Genomic DNA, 18,507 nt, shown 5'->3' on the forward strand with positions numbered 1-18,507 from the left:
TCAGTAACTTTGTTCTCCAATAGCTTCCTTCCCATTTCTAAAGAAGAAGAGTTTGGATTTGATATCCCGCTTTATCACTACCCAAAGGAGTCTCAAAGCGGCCAACATTCTCCTTTCCCTTCCTCCCCCACAACAAACACTCTGTGAGGTGAGTGGGGCTGAGAGACTTCAGAGAAGTGTGACTAGCCCAAGGTCACCCAGCAGCTGCATGTGGAGGAGCAGGGATGCAAACCCAGTTCACCAGATCACGAGTCTATCGCTCTTAACCACTACACCTCGCTGGCTCCCACTATATTAGAGGTACAATGTGTATAATAGTGGTCTTTCCACTTGATCAAGAAGTGCATTTTTTGCTTCCCATGTCTTCTCTCAAAGTTGGGCTTCAGTTAGAGGAATATCACATTCTGTGAACTGCTCAGAGTGCTATGTTTTGCACCTGGGAGAAATGTGATAAGGTGACATCCCAGAAAGTGCATCCAGTAATTATTGCCATTGCCATATAGAAAGCGCTTCTGGAAATGTTACAGACATCTCTTGAATATTCATGAAAGTGTTAGCAGGAGCAAGACAACTCACTCTTTCCCCCCAGCAATTGTTTCGTTCATTTTTTAAAATAAAATAAAAATACGAAAACCCTTAGAGGCTGCTTGTTCCCCATTCCTGTGCTCCAGCACACAAACCATCAGGGGGTTGGGGTTGGGGGGGGGAGAGTGCAAATGGGAACAGTGGGTCATCACTCTGTCCACGCTAAACAAGACTTTCCCCTCTATCCACAATGCGGATTGGAGATCATAGTATGATTACTTAATCAGAGCTTACAGAAGTAAAGGAAAAGTAGTGAAACCAGGTCATATTTTGTCTAGCTGTGTAGAACAGCTCTAACTCCATTTCTGCATATCTTCTTCAAGAGTCATTATGCAGCAGCCTTTAAGGCGCCGTCTTATGCTTCCTAAAGAGCTACTAAATGCATCATTGGCTGTCTCGGTGGTGACATCTACAGAGAATTAGAGGCCAGTGAATAGCATTGAAGTGTTAGTTCTGTCTGCTTCCACTGAAAGAATCTGTCTGTTTTGTTTACTGATTATTCAAGAGCTGCAAAGAGGCTACAGTGCTTAAAAAAGCACACCCAGCAATTCCTGCAACCTGGAGGCGAGTGGAATAGCAGGGACATCAACTGGACCAGGGTAAATACGGAACACAGACAAATGTATATACAGTGGTACCTCGGGTTACACATGCTTCAGGTTACAGACTCCGCTAACCCAGAAATACTACCTCGGGTTAAGAACTTTGATTCAGGATGAGAACAGAAATTGTGCTCCGGTGGCACAGCAGCAGCAGGAGGCCCCATTAGCTAAAGTGGTGCTTCAGGTTAAGAACAGTTCCAGGTTAAGAATGGACCTCCGGAACGAATTAAGTACTTAACCCGAGGTACCACTGTAAAGGCATTTATTATTTAGCAAGAAATTATTTAGTTTATTATATTGTTTAGTTTATTATTTAGCAAGAAAAATGAACCTTCCCACACACTGCCAGAGCTTAAACGTTCACAATATTAAAGCAGAATAGACATTTGTCACTTCTGAAAGTGGGACCTCCCAGTCAGAAGAGAAGAGAAGAGAAGACCCTTCATGAGGTTGAGGCATATCTCTTATAGTTTCAAAAACGACATAAGTCTTTATGACATCTGAATTTTAGGCATTATGATTGGACAGTTCTTATTTTTGATGTCATATAAAGCTTCTTCCTTTCATGATCTCACCTTTGCCCATGCCTCCTGGAGTCTTGCTAAGGGTCCCAAACTAGTCAACTTCTCCCTTTTTATGTCTTAGCATGTCTGTTAAGACCCCAATTTTGGTCACTCAAAATATTTTTTCCATATCCTGTCTCCATGTCTTCTCTAAGGCCACAGCTTTTAGTCATGTCCCATCCTGAACCCAATTTTTTGATAGCCTTTGCAGTTTTGATACCTGACAGTTTCTCAATTCTTTCTGAACTTCTGTGATGCTATAGATAGCAGCTCTTAACAATTTCAGTAATCCTTCATTGCCACTTTATGTCCTATACACCTAGTTCCAAATTGCTCATCCCAGCACCTAGCCTACAGTGTCTGACTTTTGGAAAATGTCACTATTTCTTCCTCTTTCCTCCTAATTCCCCTGAATTTATTTGCAACTCAGCCTTTTCCCCATCCAGATGTGTGGGGTATAAATATTAAACAACAACAACAACAACAAGCATTTTAACACTGTAAGCATTTTAAGGCAACCTTATAATAGTCAGATAAGCTGACTTTTAGGTTAGGTCAATTAATAGCATCATTGATTATATTTTGCCTCTCTTGATAACTTTTCTCCATGTGTAAGGAACATATCTAAGAGCCACTATATGCTATGCTCAACAAATGTGCATTTGGCAAAATATGCTGCAGACCTCCTACAAAATCCTTAATCCTAAAAACCTAGACACTAGGCATGGCCTAATACAAGGAAAAGCAACCACGGAGTAGGCCTTCAGAATCACACAGACAATGGGGAGTTGCCCAATATTGTCTTCTGGCTCAGGAGTTTGGTGTGGAAAGGCTTACCTAGCAAATGAGCTGGGATAGGGCCCCTGAGGTTGATGTGACCTTCACCATATTTCTTGTAGAGAGCCCGGCGCACATAAGCATGAAGATTGAGGTACAATGGTTGAAGCTCTTCCCAGATTTTCTCCAGAACATCTTCCAAATCCGGTGTTTCATACAGGGATCTCCAGAAAGCACCATTGTCCGAATGACCTGCACATGAACATGAGAATATAGAAGCCCTTCTTCATCTTCTCCAGTTGTGTCCCCAGGGCTGGTGTTACTGCCTGCGGTGGAGCACCAGGCGACACCCTCCCTCAAAGCCAAGACAGATCTAGTTATTTGGGCATCTGAGGCAGAACATCTTAAAAGCCCTTCTCCCCTGCCTGGCAGTGAAAATACAAAATACAACCATAATAAATGAAATCATGAATAGCTTACTACTCTTTCACCATGAAACCAAAAAATCTGCTTGTCTAAGGCAGCTGTTTCATGCTGCTTGATGGTAGGGTTGGCTAGGCGCCCCAAACCGAAATGTTGCAAGCCCATAGCAAGGAATATCTTTTCTAAGTTCCTCATTTAAAGCATTAAAAGGCTCCAGCTCCCCCTTCCCAAGTCTGACATTCTGCCATGGGAACAGAGTAAGTGAACTTTGTGGACATCTGCATCTATCTGCCTTGCTCTTGCGTGGCTCTGTAGTTTAAAAAACAACAACAACAAAGAAGCAAAACGGTGCATGCCTTTGTTCTGGTGGTTAGACCAGTGGACTTTGCTGGAAAGCTTCAGTTACTGATGGCAAGGTAGGCTTTCCACTGAGGGACACTTTCTGCTATTATTCTTATTACTCGCTTTTTTTTTGCCACAGGCAACTCAGAGCAACTTACAAAGAAAAGACTACAATGCTTCCCATGTCTGCATTGACTTTTGAGGCTCACCTCAAACAGTTTGGGTTCCGCATTCGTAAGAGTCATCCTCTGCCCTTACAACCCACTGTTCCCTTTGTTGGAGCAGTCAGCACTGCAAAGCATGCTTACCATTCAATATGGCAGCCGTATTGCTCAGCTCTACATATTTCTGGTACATGGTTCGGATTTTCTTCCCTGATACATCCCGCCAGCCTTTCCAGGCATTGAGGAGCTCGTTGTAGTCTCTTGAGTGAGCCATGATGTCCATGAGTTCTAAAGAAAGAGCCAAGACAAGCAAGAATTAGGTATGAGACTATGCACCATATGTGCTGTAATGTGTATATCTCTCCCCTTTGGCCTACCTTTGCTCCCTCTGCACTGTGCAGCAGCGGTGGACTTTGGTAATACTCTGGTAATATGGCGCTCTGAGCGAGGCCAAAATTCAGCGGCCCTGATGGATTTTCTCAGTTATGGATCTTCTCAGTTTTGCGCCCCCTTGGCTGGCACTGCCCTAAATCCAACACCGTGTGCAGGCTCACCTATTGAGCTTCCATTATGTTCTCTTCAAACAAACACGGTACACTTCTTTAACTGTGGAGCCACCTCCCTCTACCTCCCTTCATATCCTTTCTCAAAGCCCACCTGCGCCACAGAGATTTTCCTTCCTACATAATGTGTTTCATAGCCTGTTCTACTCAGTGCTATTTTCTAGAAAAAGAGGTGTAGGAGTTCACCATGAATGAACGCCTCACTTGTTCCCTTACAATGGCAATGGCGCCCACCTGAGAGGTGCCGGAACTGAATTCTGGTGAGTTCCAGCTGGAAAAAAAGCCCTGGTTCTACTCTTCATCAAGCCACGTCCCCCTCTCTTTTATCTCTGTTCAACAAATCACACCCAGGCTGCTCTCATGAACTTCAATGTGCCTCGTATAGTTTAATGGCAGGAACAAGGCTGTTTCGCCCCACTACTTCTCATCCTTTGCTAAAATCCACAGGACTTGAATGAAGCTCATGGCTGAGATATTCAAGACGAACCACACAGTATATAACAAAACAATGGAATTTGCTTCCACAAAAATGTGGTGATGACCACCAACCTGGTTAGCTTTAAAAGGGGATTAGACAAAACCATGGAGGATAAAACTACCAATGGCTACTTGTCACGATGTCTATCATAGAACTGTACTGTCGAAAGGGACCCTGAGGGTCATCTCGTCCAACCCCTCTGCAATGCAGGAATTTCAACTAAAGCATCAATGACAGGTGGCCATCCAACCTCTGCTGAAAAACCTCCAGTGAAGGGGAGTCCACCAACTTTCAAGAGAGTCTTCTCCAATGATGTATCAGAGGCCATGTGCCATGGAATACTATGTTATGTACTGAGCTGAATCCTAGAACAATAGGATCCAGAATGCAGCAATCTGATTGGTCCGCAGGAGCCATCCAATCCAGCTCCAGGTGGAAGTGAATCAGCAACCTGATTGGCCTGCAGGAGCAGCCAATCAGGCTTCTGGAGGAGGTGAATCTACAACCTGATTGGCCTACAGGAGCAGCCCAGAATTAGCCAATCACGTGGGGCCCATTGTGTAAATAATGTATATATAGCTAGACGTTTTGGAGAAAGTTTCATTCATTGCTACTATGAGCTGAATAAGGAGCACGTAATTCACACTCGACTCTGAGTATATTTCATACTAGTTACCAGGAAGTGAGGAGTGCTGTTGTGGTCGTGTCCTCCTTGTGGGTTTCTCATAGGCACCTTATTCCAGCGCCATGTCCCGCTGCTGTCCCTTATTGATGGATGTCCCTTAAATGTCCCTTAAATGATGTCCCTTAAATTTCAAAGGAAGCAGCTCCTCTCCCTCCCTCCCTGCCGGCCAGGGAGGAGGGAGGCTCCAACTGTGTTGCTTGGCTGTGTTGCTCACCCAATAAGAAGTCTAAGAATGACTGGGGTGGTGGAGCTTGCATGCCTTGTGTGTGGCTAGTTAATGCAAGCTGAGGGGGGTTTTGAATGCTGGATGCCATTTTGTTGCACGTGCTGCTGCAAACTTTGCAGTGCAAAGCCAGGCCGGGGGGCCATCTTAAGTTGAGGCTGCATAGGCCTTGTGGTGCATGTGATTCAGACTCTATTCAGTTGAACCTCTGGTTACAAAGTTGGTTGGACAGTGTTCTCGAAGCTACCAGCATGAGTTTGACCAGACTGCAGGAGGACAGGAAGACTGGAGTGCCTGGAACAGGTGAGGCTGCAGGTCCCTTATTTTCAAGGCTGCAGGTCCCTTATTTTCAAGGCTGCTGGTCCCTTATTTTCAAATCTGTAAGTTGACAGCTATGGCCAGGAGATGTATAAATGACTTACCAGGATCCAGGGACTTGCAACTTGTGTTTCCAGTGCAGGCTTTGGCTACGCTGTAAATTGTCTCCATGTCTGAGAGGAGCTGATTATACTGAAAGGGAAAAAAAGGATTCATTTGCTTAGGAGGTAAAATATGGGCTTCTCTCCTCGGCATCATTTGCCTGACAACGAGATCCAAGGACTATTGGCGGAAACTGTATTATCATATGCATTTGAATTGAACAGAAATATTTTATTGTTATGGCTTGATCGTGCATCTGCTTCCTGCTTTCATTCCCCAGACAAATACTTGTGTCAACATGCTGGATGAGCCCTGCTATGCTGAATTTGTGCAAGCAATCAAACACAAGTGTGCTCATATTCTGGTGCCCTGTGCTTGCCTGCCTCTTAGAATGCTCTTCATTTATGTCTCCAGCTTAATTTTCAACACATTCAATTCCAAGGATCTGGGGCCTCATTACAGAACTGTCCCTTGGGGACTTAACTACACATTATTTATTCATTCCAGGTTTTTAAGTTCTGTTTTCAACAAGTCCCCAAACAGCCTGCAATTTAAAAAACACCCATAAAACATCCCATACAAACATCATCATTAAGAAAACACACGAACAGCACCCAAGTCAGGATAATAACATCACTCCTTCCACCTTAAACCTCTACCAGATGAAAAACCCCACCAGCTTCCATGAAAGCGAATAACAGGGCAATTCTGTAGGTCTCCATGGATAGGAAGTTCCATAACTGATTTGCTATGTCCTGGGCCCAATACATTTTGGCACCTGGTGTGAACCACAAGATGGCACCCCTATCTCCCCACCAGGGAAGAAGGGGTGAGTGAAGATCTACATCAAGAACAAGGATGGAATGAAGGTTTTAAAGCAGAGTTGAGCGGTCATCTGTCGAGGATGCTTTAGCTGAGATTCCTACATTGCAGGGGGTTGACCAGATTATCCTTGGCGACCCTTTCAACTCTGCAATTCTACGGCTCTATGGTTCGCTCTCACCTCCCTCAGCTGTGCGTCAGGTAGGGCTGCCCGCTCTATGTCACTCAGTTTCTTCAGGATACGTTTTATAGTAGGGTCTTGGAAATCAGTAGGGTCAAACATCCGAGCCCGAAGGCCGTACTGCAAGGTGTGGTTTGACATTTCCATGTTCTTTTGAAACTGCAAGGCACATATGGGAGAGAGAGGGAGAGGCATTAGCCAGCACACTTATATCACAGAGGGGGAAAGGACGAGCTCATTCTCTAACTTCACCACTGCCACAACTGTCTAGTCACCCCTATTAATAAGAGCAACAACAATAATTTATTATTTGTACACTGCCCATCTGGCTGGGCTTCCCCAGCCACTCTGGGCAGCTTCCAACAAAGATTAAAAATACATTAATCTTTGTATTTTAGTCACACATTAAAAACTTCCCTGAACAGGGCTGCCTTCAGATGTCTTCTAACTGTCAGCTACAGTGGTACCGCTGGATACAAACAGGATCCGTTCCGGAGCCCCGTTCGCATCCTGAAGTAAATGCAAGAAGCGACTGCACGTCTGTGGGTCGCGTTTCGCCGCTTATGTGCATGACGCCATTTTAAGCGACTGTGCAAGCAGCGAAACCCAGAAGTAACGTACTCCGTTACTTCTGGGTCACCATGGAGCGCAACCTAAAAATACTTAACTTGAAGCTACTTCAACCCGAGGTATGACTGTAGTTGTTTATCTCTTTGACATCTGATGGGAGGGCGTTCCACAAGGTGGGCGCCACTACCAAAAAGGCCCTCTGCCTAATTCCCTGTAGCTTTGCTTCTCGCAGTGAGGGAACCGCCAGAAGGCCCTCGGCGCTGGACCTCAGTGTCCGGGCAGAACAATGGGGGTGGAGATGCTCCTTCAGGTATACAGGACATTGGGTAGGTTCCCCTGTGCACTGTGCTGGTTTTCCTACCATCATCTGTCTGTTGGGCTCCGTAATGTTGGTGTTGTATGTCCAAGAAGCCTCTGTGTAAGAATTCCATACCACTTCGGCTGTGCTGTTGTAGTCTGCCAGGAATGTTTTAGCCTCGTTTTCATCAGTTATTTTATCTGGAAAAGGTTAAAGGGTGGGAAGGGAGAAACAAAAAGCAGGAAAAAGTAGGGAAATTAACTCACCTCCCTGTCTTCCTTCCTTTTAGTCTAGCATGTTAACTCCCAGTACCTAATTTCTAAAGAGACAAGTCCCAGGTTCCTGCAGATATTTTACATTCTCTGATGGAATCAGAACTCCCTTCCCTACCTATGATGTGCAATTATTGGCTGTGGTTACTCATGGATGAAGACAAGGCATTCTGAACATGCTCAGGGAACCTATCCTTCTTAATATTATAGTTCACACTTCTTGGACCAAACCCTATCACTTAAAACACACTCCAGGGCTGAGACCTGATAACTCTGAAGACCCACCTGTGGCATTTTCATTCCCTGGCGTCCCCGTCCCCTTAAAGAGAAATGTTAGGAGAAGCCAGCAGATGAGTGGTAGGTAAGTACTAGCTGAGCATCTGCCTTTGCTCATTGGGAAGTTAAAATGAGCACACAGATGGAGATGCCCACATTCTAGAATCCGCTGCTCAGCCAATTCACCAGGTGGCAACTCATCCCACCTTCCAACTCATCTGTTACATCAGGAGCATGGAACTCCATGTTGGAGAGCCAGTCTCACGATGCTGACAAGGGCTGCACTGCTCATCAGCAGAGAGACATAACAGCTGGCCCCCCACTGCTTTGATAAGGGCTGCACTCCCCCTTATTAGTATCACCTGGTCCTTATGAAGGGGGTCGATACCCCTTAACAGCAAAATATCAAGTCAGCAGCTTGCTAGCCAAATCTCACCCTCAAAAGGGCTGCTGCCTGGCTCCTGCCCTACCAAGTGCCAGCCCAGAGGCAAAACAGCAGGTGCTTTAAGGTTCAATACTTGTGGTTTATCAATGCTAGAAGGAAAGCACAGCCTGCTATCTCCCTAAAAGCCATCCTGCAGTGAAGTCAGTTGTTCCCCAGGGCTCTCACAGTCCTCCTCCTCCCATAGACAAACAAGACAAAAACCACTCCATATTCCAGCTGCATCAGCCATTTCTTCCCAGTCGGATGCCCTGTGTTGTTCCCCCTGTTTATGCAAGAGACCGCCACTTCCATTCCTATTTTCCACTGCAAAATATAAAACAAGCTGAGTGCCCCCTTGTGGATTATAATTGCCCTGGTCCAATGGCAAAGCCAAGCAGTGAGGTGGTCATCTGGTATCCTCCCTTTTTCTTTGGACACCTGCTACCATTATGCCCAAGCACCGAGGTCATAGTGAAACCACCCTCCTGTAGGCCTCCCCCCCCCAATAACTTTATGCCTTGGAAACTTTACCAAGCCCTTCTGGGTAGCCCTCTGGGACGGGGGGACGCCACTCAAAGTCCGGCCAGCCCAGTGTTTCATTGGTTCGCTTATTCTGTTCTTCTAGCCACTGAGTAACGGGACTGAAATACTCCAGCAGTGCTGATGCATCCATCTTATTTGTGCCAGTGAGTTGTTGGAGAATATTCTGCCACGGCTGGGAAGAGCCAACCCTTAGTGCCTCGCTGCAGCGAAGAAAACAAAGAGAGGAATGGGTAGTGATGTAGATGCAGCTACTCGTGTTGATAGCCACTGTGGAAGACCCACAAGACCAGGCGACTCCAGTCTCTACCTGCTGTGGATTCCCACACCACACAAGGGATTTGACCTTGCCATTTGGGTTTATTTTCTTGCCACATCTTCTGAAGCAGCCAGCAACTAAGCAGTGGGAACTGAAGCCATTGCCAGCTCCTGTGGGCAGCTAGCTGCTAGTGCCCCAACACCCCCTCTTTTTTATTTTAAAAGTGTGAGTTTTTGTGTTTGTTTTGCCTGGTGCCCTGGATGGCTGGGTCCCGTTAGGATTTAAATTTTCCACTAAACTCCCAGAAGAAGCATGACTCTGGGACCTTTTGGGGAAATAAAATGGCAGGTCCTAGCCACCCAGTGGTGCTTGGAGCATCACCACTGCCAGGTAAGCTGGCCAGGGTCTACTTTGCCCAGCCCCTCCCCACCTGGTGACCAGCCATGAATAGTTGAACTTTTATGTCCTGCAGACTTTTGCAACCCCTTGCTCTGCAAGCACTTCAATTCCTGCTGCTCTTTGCTTGCAAGGTGCTTTGCATTATATGGTCAGTGGGAGTGGTAGGGGTGAGTTCAGCCCTTGGAACTCATGGAATCTGCTTGCCTAGGTGCCTAGGTGGCCACCCCACAAGCATGATAGGTGTCGGAGGTACCCTTCCATTGAAGAGTGTGGGTGATGCCATTCTTAGGGTCTCTCTCCAACACTGCATGCTTGTACGATTACCTTTCCCAGGGTACTAGAATATCTGGTCCCCGCTAATGGGTAAGTGCCCAGTGGCATTCAAGCTACGCCAAGATTACACCAGAGGATCACTTCTGCAACCTGAGTGTGGTCACACCTGTGTGACCGCAGTCCTCAGGTCTGCATGTCACAACCCCCTTGCTTTTTCCAACACAGGTGTACCCCTTCTTGTTACATCAGGGTGCCAGGAAGGAGGAAATGCCCCCAAGCAGAGAATTGTTAGCCTACGTCTTCCCACTTGCTTCTAACGCCGTTTAGGTAGGAGACCACGCCTTGCTGTTTCCCCATCTCTCCCTGCTGTCACCTGAGCTTCTGTCCAGCTTCTTTGGATTGGTAGATGTCACAGGTATGAAGATTGCCAGTGTGGTTGGCAGCTTGGCAGAGCGCCTTGTGGAACTGGAACTGCAGGATGAAACTGACAAAGTACCTGCCCCAGACAAAACAAAAATCCGTATACTTCTGGTACCCATCAGTTCTTCAGTAGGACACCCACTCCCACCCCCACTGCCCAATACTACTACTACCACTACTACTAATATCACAGCAAATTCTGCCATACTGAACAAGAGTCAATTTTTGAAGGCATAACGTTACAAAAAAATGAAGCACGGAAAGATCTGCCAGTTTGGTTCTTAGTTTTTCATTTTTCCATTTTCTGCAGCAAATTGGTGATTTTTTTTTTTAAAGTTCTCTTGCAGGATTATCAATGTTTTAGGGCAAATTTCTCCTAAATATGCACATTTCCATGAGCAATTTCCCCTAATATAAGCACTTCTGCAAACACTGTTTGCACCGCAAAATTCAGATAAGTGTAAATTTCAAAGGACAACCTTGCTTAGTTTCTGATATTGTTTCAGAAAGTGTGAATTTGATAGTCACCTTTAAATTTAAACAACTTCATACAATTCCTCGCCTTAAAAGAATACGCTAGTCAAGAACTCTCTGCAAGTTCTGCATTTCTAAAGCAGCTGGGGGAGGAGTAGCCTTTGGACCTACAAATGTTATCGAACTCCAGCTCCCATGATCCTCAGCTGTGGGTCATTCTGTCTTGGGGGAAGCAGAAGTCCAACAGGAACTGGAGGGTCAAAGGCTCCTCGTTCCTATACTAAAGAGTATGGAGTTCAGAATTGATTTTGGGGGACTTAACTCCATGCAGCCTTCCTCTGCCACTAGGGGGTGTCATCTTAGGGGGTGAAACTTAATTTCTGCAAATTTCTTCAGCATGGGGTCTTGAAAATATGTTTTTGGGTGTGAGGAATTCAAATCTGCTATTTATTTTTTGTGTGACTGAGCAACATTTAGCTTGCTAAGTCTAGGTTTGATGGAGAAGCACATAAACTGCTTTTGGAAAACCAGAGTTTTAATTTACCTTCTGAAAATGTCAGATAATAATAATAATAATATAACTGCAAGTACTTTTCAAAATTTTAATGGTCTCTATGTAATTTTACACACGTTTTACTTTCCAGGCAAAACTAAATTATATTAATTTAACCAATATATATATATTTAATTCCCATGTCATATTACAACTTTTTAGCACCGCTCATTTTGGGAATTCGAAAGTTGAGAAATTCAACACGTCCTTCTCTACCACCTTAGATCTGCTTGTCAGAACCTTCAGGTAGTTCAACACTGCAGAACATTGCAATGTATTCGACGTTCCATGAATAATGAAGGCATATACACCAGCCTCCCTCAAGAACATCAGTGAAACTCACCATGTTTCATTTACACATCCCACATCCCCCAACTCTTTCAGCTCCCGGTACCTGATATAAGGTGTGTTGCCAGGTATATGATATTTAGCACCAGGGTCGAAGTTGGTTTCATCTCTTGCAATAGGAGGGCAAATTCCCTGGTATTTTGTTCTGGAGAAAAGTCAGCCATGTGGGCAGAGAAGAAACAGAACAGCATTAGCACAAGTCTCTAGAAACGAAGAAGATTCCAGGTTGTTTGTTCTTAATCTAGATTTGATGCTGATCATGGATATGCTTTTTATTATTTATATTTATTTATTCGTCACATGTCTGTACCACGTTTATCTTCCATGGAGCTCAAGGTGGTGTACTTTGTTCTCTCCCTCCCCCCTTTCATCCTCACAACAACCTTGTGAGGTAAACCAAGAGATGGCGACTGGCCCATGGTCACTCAGTGAGTTTCATGGCTGAGTGGGGATTCAAACCCTGGCCTCCCCGGTCATAGTCCAACACTCTAACCCAGAGCTTTCTGAACTGTGTGTCACCACATGTTAGTGTGTCGGCTGCAGTGTGTAGCTGTGTCACGCGAATGCTCCCCATGCTCCTCCTCGGGCAGGAAAGGGTTAGCTTAACCTCCACTTTGCTAGTCAAACTGAATTACTGTATCGCGAAATGATGCAAAACTGAATTACAATCATACCACATGTTACGTCCACTTCATGTTACGTTCTTTTAAGGTTACATCCCGCGGCGACCGGAAGTACCGGAAAGCGTTACTTCCGGGTTTCGCCGCTCACACATGCGCAGAAGCGCAAAATGATGTCGCACGCATGCACAGAAGCGGCGAATTGCAACCTGCAGGCGCGCCGCTGCGGGTTGCGCTCTTTTCATGGTGCAAACAGGCCTCTGGAATGGATCCCATTAGCAACCAGAGGTATCACTGTAACTGTGTCGTGAAATGATGTATGTGCAAAAAGTGTGTCACCAGTTTGAAAAGTTTGGAAAGCTCTGGTCTAACCATTATGCCACACTGGTTCTCTTGCCTTGCACCCAGTTGCCCCTTCTTTATCTGTCACCGCATCATGGATTACTCTGCCTCCACCCCACATGGTTGGCTGTTTGGGAGTGCCTGATGTGATGACATCATGCCACCCGTTTTCCTTACTAAGCACCACAGTTTATGTCTAGTTTTGCCCTAATAAAGTGGCACAAAGAAGGGAGCAAACTGAAACTCATGTCAATCAATGTTGGATCAACATGTATACAGGTGCATGCATTTCTCTCTTCCTCCAGTAATTTATATTTTTCTTAGACGATCTGCCTATCTGCTAGTGAGGGAAGAGCTCCCTCCATCACAGACTGAGCAAGATCCGGCTGCTCAGCCCCACTTCCTTGCCTCAAAAGATCATCAGCGGACTGCTGCCTAGTAGGCAAAAGCTGAAGGGCAACACCAGGGCAGGGAATGCCACCTGAATAGTCCTGGCAACAGAGAAGTCACCATATTATTTCTGTTCCTGACTTGAATATGACTTTTAGAGGGAGCGGGTGGCGCTGTGGTCTAAACCACTGAGTCTCCTGGGCTTGCCGATCAGAAGGTCAGCAGTTTGAGTCTGCACGACGGGGTGAGCTCCCATTGCTCTGTCCCAGCTCCTGCCAACCTAGCAGTTCAAAAGCACGCCAGCGCAAGTAGATAAATAGGTACCACTGCGGTGGGAAGGTAAACAGCATTTCCATGCGCTCTGGCACTCATCACAGTGTCGCGTTGTGCTAGAAGCGGTTTATTCATGTTGGCCACATGACCCGGAAAGCTGTCTGCACACAAACGCTGGCTCCCTCGACCTGAAGTGAGATGAGCGCTGCACCCCATAGTCAAGATGACTGGACTCAGCTGTCCAGGGGTCCTTTACCTTTACCTACCTATGTAGGTTTGAGGGTTCTTTGGGAAACTGCTTTGAAAACCTCTCAGGGTTATAAAGTGGAGTATAAGCAAAATAACTGAATAAATTCCTGAATATTTTTCCTTCTTAACTTTGCTTCTACTCACACATACTCATAAATTTCTTTCTCTTTCCCTCTCCTCTCTGTCTGTCTGTCTGTCTGTCTCTCTCTCTCTCTCTCTCTCTCTCTCTCTCTCACACACACACACACACACACACACAGAGAGAGAGTTGTTGAGAAGGTATATGGGTCCCTCAAGCAAACATGGACTTGCCCCTTCCCAATTTTGAAATTCAGTCCTATCACCCGAAATCAGCTTGGGGAACCCCCCCCCCACTTTCTTGAAACAATGGCTTCCCTTGCTCAGTCATCATGGCAGTCCTCCACCCGCCACAGTTGCACTGCTGGGGGGGGGGAGCTTTACCTTAAATACCACCAATCATAGTTGTAGCGGCTGGGAGGAGTGCGCCCACTGAAGACATTCCATCGCCACTGGTCTATCAAGTAGCCAAAGGGCAGGAAGGCGATCTTCTCCAGGGCCATTTTTAATAGGTAGTTGATGTCGCTCTCTGCAAAGAAGAAGGGAAAGGGGAAAGAAGACTCAGAGCTGGAATAAGAGCAGAATAAGCACTCTGCAGATCTTGTGCCACAAGTCAAAAGCAGAGTAAGAAGCTTGAGATGACTTGGGCAAGTGACCCACAAGCCTTGGGGCACAAAGACCCACCTGACTTTATAGGAAATTCCTTTCCAACCCAACGGATGGCAGCAGTCAGACCCTGAGCAGGCACAAAGCTGCCCTCTGGGTTGCCCAAAGGGAACAGGTGTGGATATGAAGGGCTCCCCAATCCCTAACAGCAATAAAGAATGGAGAGCAAATTTTGGGTTTTGGCATGGCCAAACTTGGCTCTCCAGATGCTTTGGGACTACAATTTCCATCATCCCTGACCACTGGTCCTGTTAGCTAGAGACGATGGGAGCTGTAGTCTCAAAACATCTGGAGGGCAAGTTTGGCCATGCCTGGTCTAGGATCTTCTCTTTCTTCTTCAGCAGCTGGGAAGCCCTGGAGTGATACAAGTCTGGCTCCACGTCCCAAAAGCAACTAATCTCAGCTGGAAACCTGACCCTTGAGAAATGTCCCATCAACTCTATCGATTACTTATTCACCACAGTTCTCCTACATCACCCACAGTGCTCAACGGTTACCTATATCCTCAGTGGCTTGGTCAAGCAGCCCAATTTTCTTGAGGTGGGTGGGGGTGGAGACGGACAAGCCCATGACATCGCCAATGGCTTCATGAAAGCCAGGGTTGGCCCCACTGCGGAAGGAGATGGGTTGGTCCTTGTACTGCAGGTAGTATTCAATATGCCCCATCTCATGGTGTACTGTGAAGAGCTGCTCCATGGTGACGGTTGTGCACTGCTTTATCCTGCAAAGTATGGAGCAGAAAGGTGAGGATGCAACATTGGTTCTGTTAAAATCCACCAGTTGAGCTAATAGCCTGCTTGACAGACTGAAAAGGTTGTTCCTGCTTTCCTTTTACACACGGAGTCCTCAGAAGAGTTGAAAAGGAAGTCCCTCTTCAGTTTCCCTGCACAGGGCACTGAGCCAAAGGGTTGCTAAGCCATCATCACCACCCTATATTCATACAGGTACCTATTTAGAAGATCCATTAAAAATAGCAACTGCACCAAAAGGAAATACAGTCATACCTTGGGTTGAAGTTGCTTCAGGTTGAGTGCTTTCGGGTTGCGCTCCGCAGCGATCCGGAAGTAATGGAACGCGTTACTACCGGGTTTCACTGCTCGCGCATACGCATATGGTCAAAATGATGTAACACGCATGCACTGAAGCGGCGAATCGCGACCCACACACGCACAGACGCAGGTTGCGTTTACTTCAGGATGCAAACGGGGCTCCAGAACGGATCCTGTTCGTATCCAGAGGTACCACTGTATTGTGAAAATAAGAACTATTTGTCCTCAGCAAATCTTGTCCTCACTCAGGGCACCTTATTACCAAGGTCTGCCCCTGTCCTCTTGTCAATATAGAATTTAAATTGTTTAAAGCTCTCACAGGTGTAATCCTTGGAACACCAGTCCTTCTTGGTAGCTTTGCAAGGGATTCAAAGACGACTTAACATATTAAGTGTTCCCACACGCTATAGTTCCCATGGTTTCCAGGAAAGATTTAGCAAACAGAAAAGGTTTTCAGAACTGGTTTATACATTTAGTAGATTTATCGCTGATACACGCTATAAATTTAAAGCACATCCAATGCACATTGAAGGCACACGGCTTCCTCCTAAGACTCCTGTGAACCGCAGTTTGTTAAGGGTACAGTGGTACCTCGGGTTACAGACGCTTCAGGTTACAGACTCCACTAACCCAGAAATAGTGCTTCAGGTTAAGAACTTTGCTTCAGGATGAGAACAGGAATCATGCTCCGGCGGCTCAGCAGCAGCAGGAGGCCCCATTAGCTAAAGTGGTGCTTCAGGTTAAGAACAGTTTCAGGTTAAGAACGGACCTCCGGAACGAATTAAGTACTTAACCCGAGGTACCACTGTACTGAGATCTGTAGCTCTGAGAGGAGGAAACTAATACCTATTATCATTATTCATTTCATTTCTAGACCGCCTAAATTGAACCGCATGTTGTTACTAAAACTGGACGTTGATATTTTCCCCAAGACCTATGTTTCTTTAAAAGGGATCTGCATAAACGCATTCTGTGGTTCTCTTCCAAGAGGGCATTTGGTTCCCCCTTTCCAAAGCAAGGCCCTTTCACATGCAGTAGGCACCTGAAATCTTTGCGGTTGTAGAAGTCCCAGGCCGACGCATGGCACACCACCTCTCGGCCATCTGTTGGCTTCTCCAGCATAGAATCCTTCCAGAATTCAAGTGGCATCTCAATCATGCCAAGTGAGGTGAAGAATGCGTCCGCCTCCCGGAACATGCGTGTTACGTTCCAGTTCTAGGAAAGGACCCACCCACAGAATGAGATAGCATGCATTTTCTTGGATCCAGACATAGCCATGCTTAATGAAATCAGTTTTTGTTTAGTTGTTTAGTCGTGTCCGACTCTTCGTGACCCCCTGGACCAGAGCACGCCAGGCCCTCCTGTCTTCCACTGCCTCCCGCAGTTTGGTCAAACTCATGTTGGTAGCTTCGAGAACACTGTCCAACCATCTCGTCCTCTGTCGTCCCCTTCCCCTTGTGCCCTCAATCTTTCCCAACATCAGGGGCTTCAGCTGCTCCTAATTCAAGCCCCACTGATTTCAATGGATCTACTATTCTAAGCATGGTAGGTTGAGATTCAACTCGTAATAGATAACAATACAGGCATTCTCTTGTTGGGAGTACTCATTATTCCCCTAAGGTGTGCACTTATTCTGCAGCATCTCACTGCAAAATGGTAGCAATACCACCCCACCCCCAGTGATGTTTAGGTATGTACCGTATTTTTTGCTCTATAAGACTCACTTTTTCCCTCCTAAAAAGTAAGGGGAAATGTGTGTGGGCCTTATGGAGCGAATGCAAGCTGCACAGCTATCCCAGAAGCCAGAACAGCAAGAGGGATTGCTGCTTTCACTGCGCAGCGATCCCTCTTGCTGTTCTGGCTTCTGGGATACAGAATATTTTTTTCTTGTTTTCCTCCTCCAAAAACTAGGAGCGTCTTGTGCGTCTTATAGAGCGAAAAATACGGTAGCTGTTTTCACTCGCAATCCCTGCTGTCTATATGAAGGCTGCAGTCAAAGCAGCAAAAGTGTAAGAAGAAAAGTGTATGTAATAACAACACCGATGACCTTACTTGCTGCCTCATAGTATTGGTGACATCAAGGTTGGGCTTATTTGGGTAAGGGATCATCATGTCGTAAATGTTGTTCCATTGCTGCGCCCACATGTTACCTGCAGGGGGCAAAGCAGCACAGCTTAGCTTGAGGCGGACAGTTAGTTTCAGCCTTTTCCTACCATAAGGAATAATAGCAAGAAGAAGCTTATGGTGCAATATCACCGGGAAGCTATATTTGTCAATTTTCCACATTTGGGGCATGGAGGCAAAAAAATAACAACTGTGGTTTTCTCCCCAAGTCTTGTTAGATCCCTTAGGGCCATTGAAGATATCACATTAATTACCGTATTTTTTGCTCTATAAGATTCACTTTTTCCCTCCTAAAAAAGTAAGGGGAAATGTGTGTGCGTCTTATGGAGTGAATGCAGGATGCGCAGCTATCCCAGAAGCCAGAACAGCAAGAGGGATTGCTGCTTTCACTGCGCAGCAATCCCTCTTGCTGTTCTGGCTTCTGAGATTCAGAATATTTTTTTTCTTGTTTTCCTCCTCCAGAAACTAGGTGCGTCTTGTGGTCTGGTGCGTCTTATAGAGCGAAAAATACGGTATGTTATTAGTAGCTGGGGGTGGGTAGTCTGAACAGCTTCAGGACGATGGGGCAACCATGATAGTTTCCCTGGTTTACAGATCATAGAATTGTAGAATTATAAGGGACCCCAAGGATCATGCAGTCCAGGCTTCCTCAAACTCGGCCCTCCAGAGGTTTTTGAGACTACAGTTCCCATCATCCTTGACCACTGGTCCTGCTGGCAAGGGATCATGGGAGTTGTAGGCCCAAAACATCTGGAGGGCCACGTTTGAGGACGTCCAACCCC

At 46.0% G+C, this 18,507-nt stretch overlaps 1 protein-coding gene across 1 annotated transcript in view; it reads right to left on the minus strand.

The window, feature by feature from the left end:
* Positions 1-18,507, minus strand: part of ACE (angiotensin I converting enzyme) — a 54,725-nt gene that overhangs the window by 9,720 nt on the left and 26,498 nt on the right. Inside the window, exons 6-17 of the mRNA XM_082194715.1 lie at positions 17,654-17,751; positions 16,644-16,816; positions 15,050-15,273; positions 14,271-14,415; positions 11,981-12,079; positions 10,513-10,635; positions 9,200-9,411; positions 7,760-7,896; positions 6,829-6,987; positions 5,828-5,915; positions 3,601-3,744; positions 2,588-2,779 (exon numbers count right to left, since the gene is read on the minus strand). Of these exons, the coding sequence (XP_082050841.1) occupies positions 2,588-2,779; positions 3,601-3,744; positions 5,828-5,915; positions 6,829-6,987; positions 7,760-7,896; positions 9,200-9,411; positions 10,513-10,635; positions 11,981-12,079; positions 14,271-14,415; positions 15,050-15,273; positions 16,644-16,816; positions 17,654-17,751 (1,794 nt within the window). The remainder of the gene's footprint in view (positions 1-2,587; positions 2,780-3,600; positions 3,745-5,827; positions 5,916-6,828; positions 6,988-7,759; positions 7,897-9,199; positions 9,412-10,512; positions 10,636-11,980; positions 12,080-14,270; positions 14,416-15,049; positions 15,274-16,643; positions 16,817-17,653; positions 17,752-18,507) is intronic.

Source organism: Podarcis vaucheri (assembly GCF_965113315.1).
Source record: "Podarcis vaucheri genome assembly, chromosome: 13".
In the NCBI taxonomy this organism is placed as follows: domain Eukaryota; kingdom Metazoa; phylum Chordata; class Lepidosauria; order Squamata; family Lacertidae; genus Podarcis; species Podarcis vaucheri.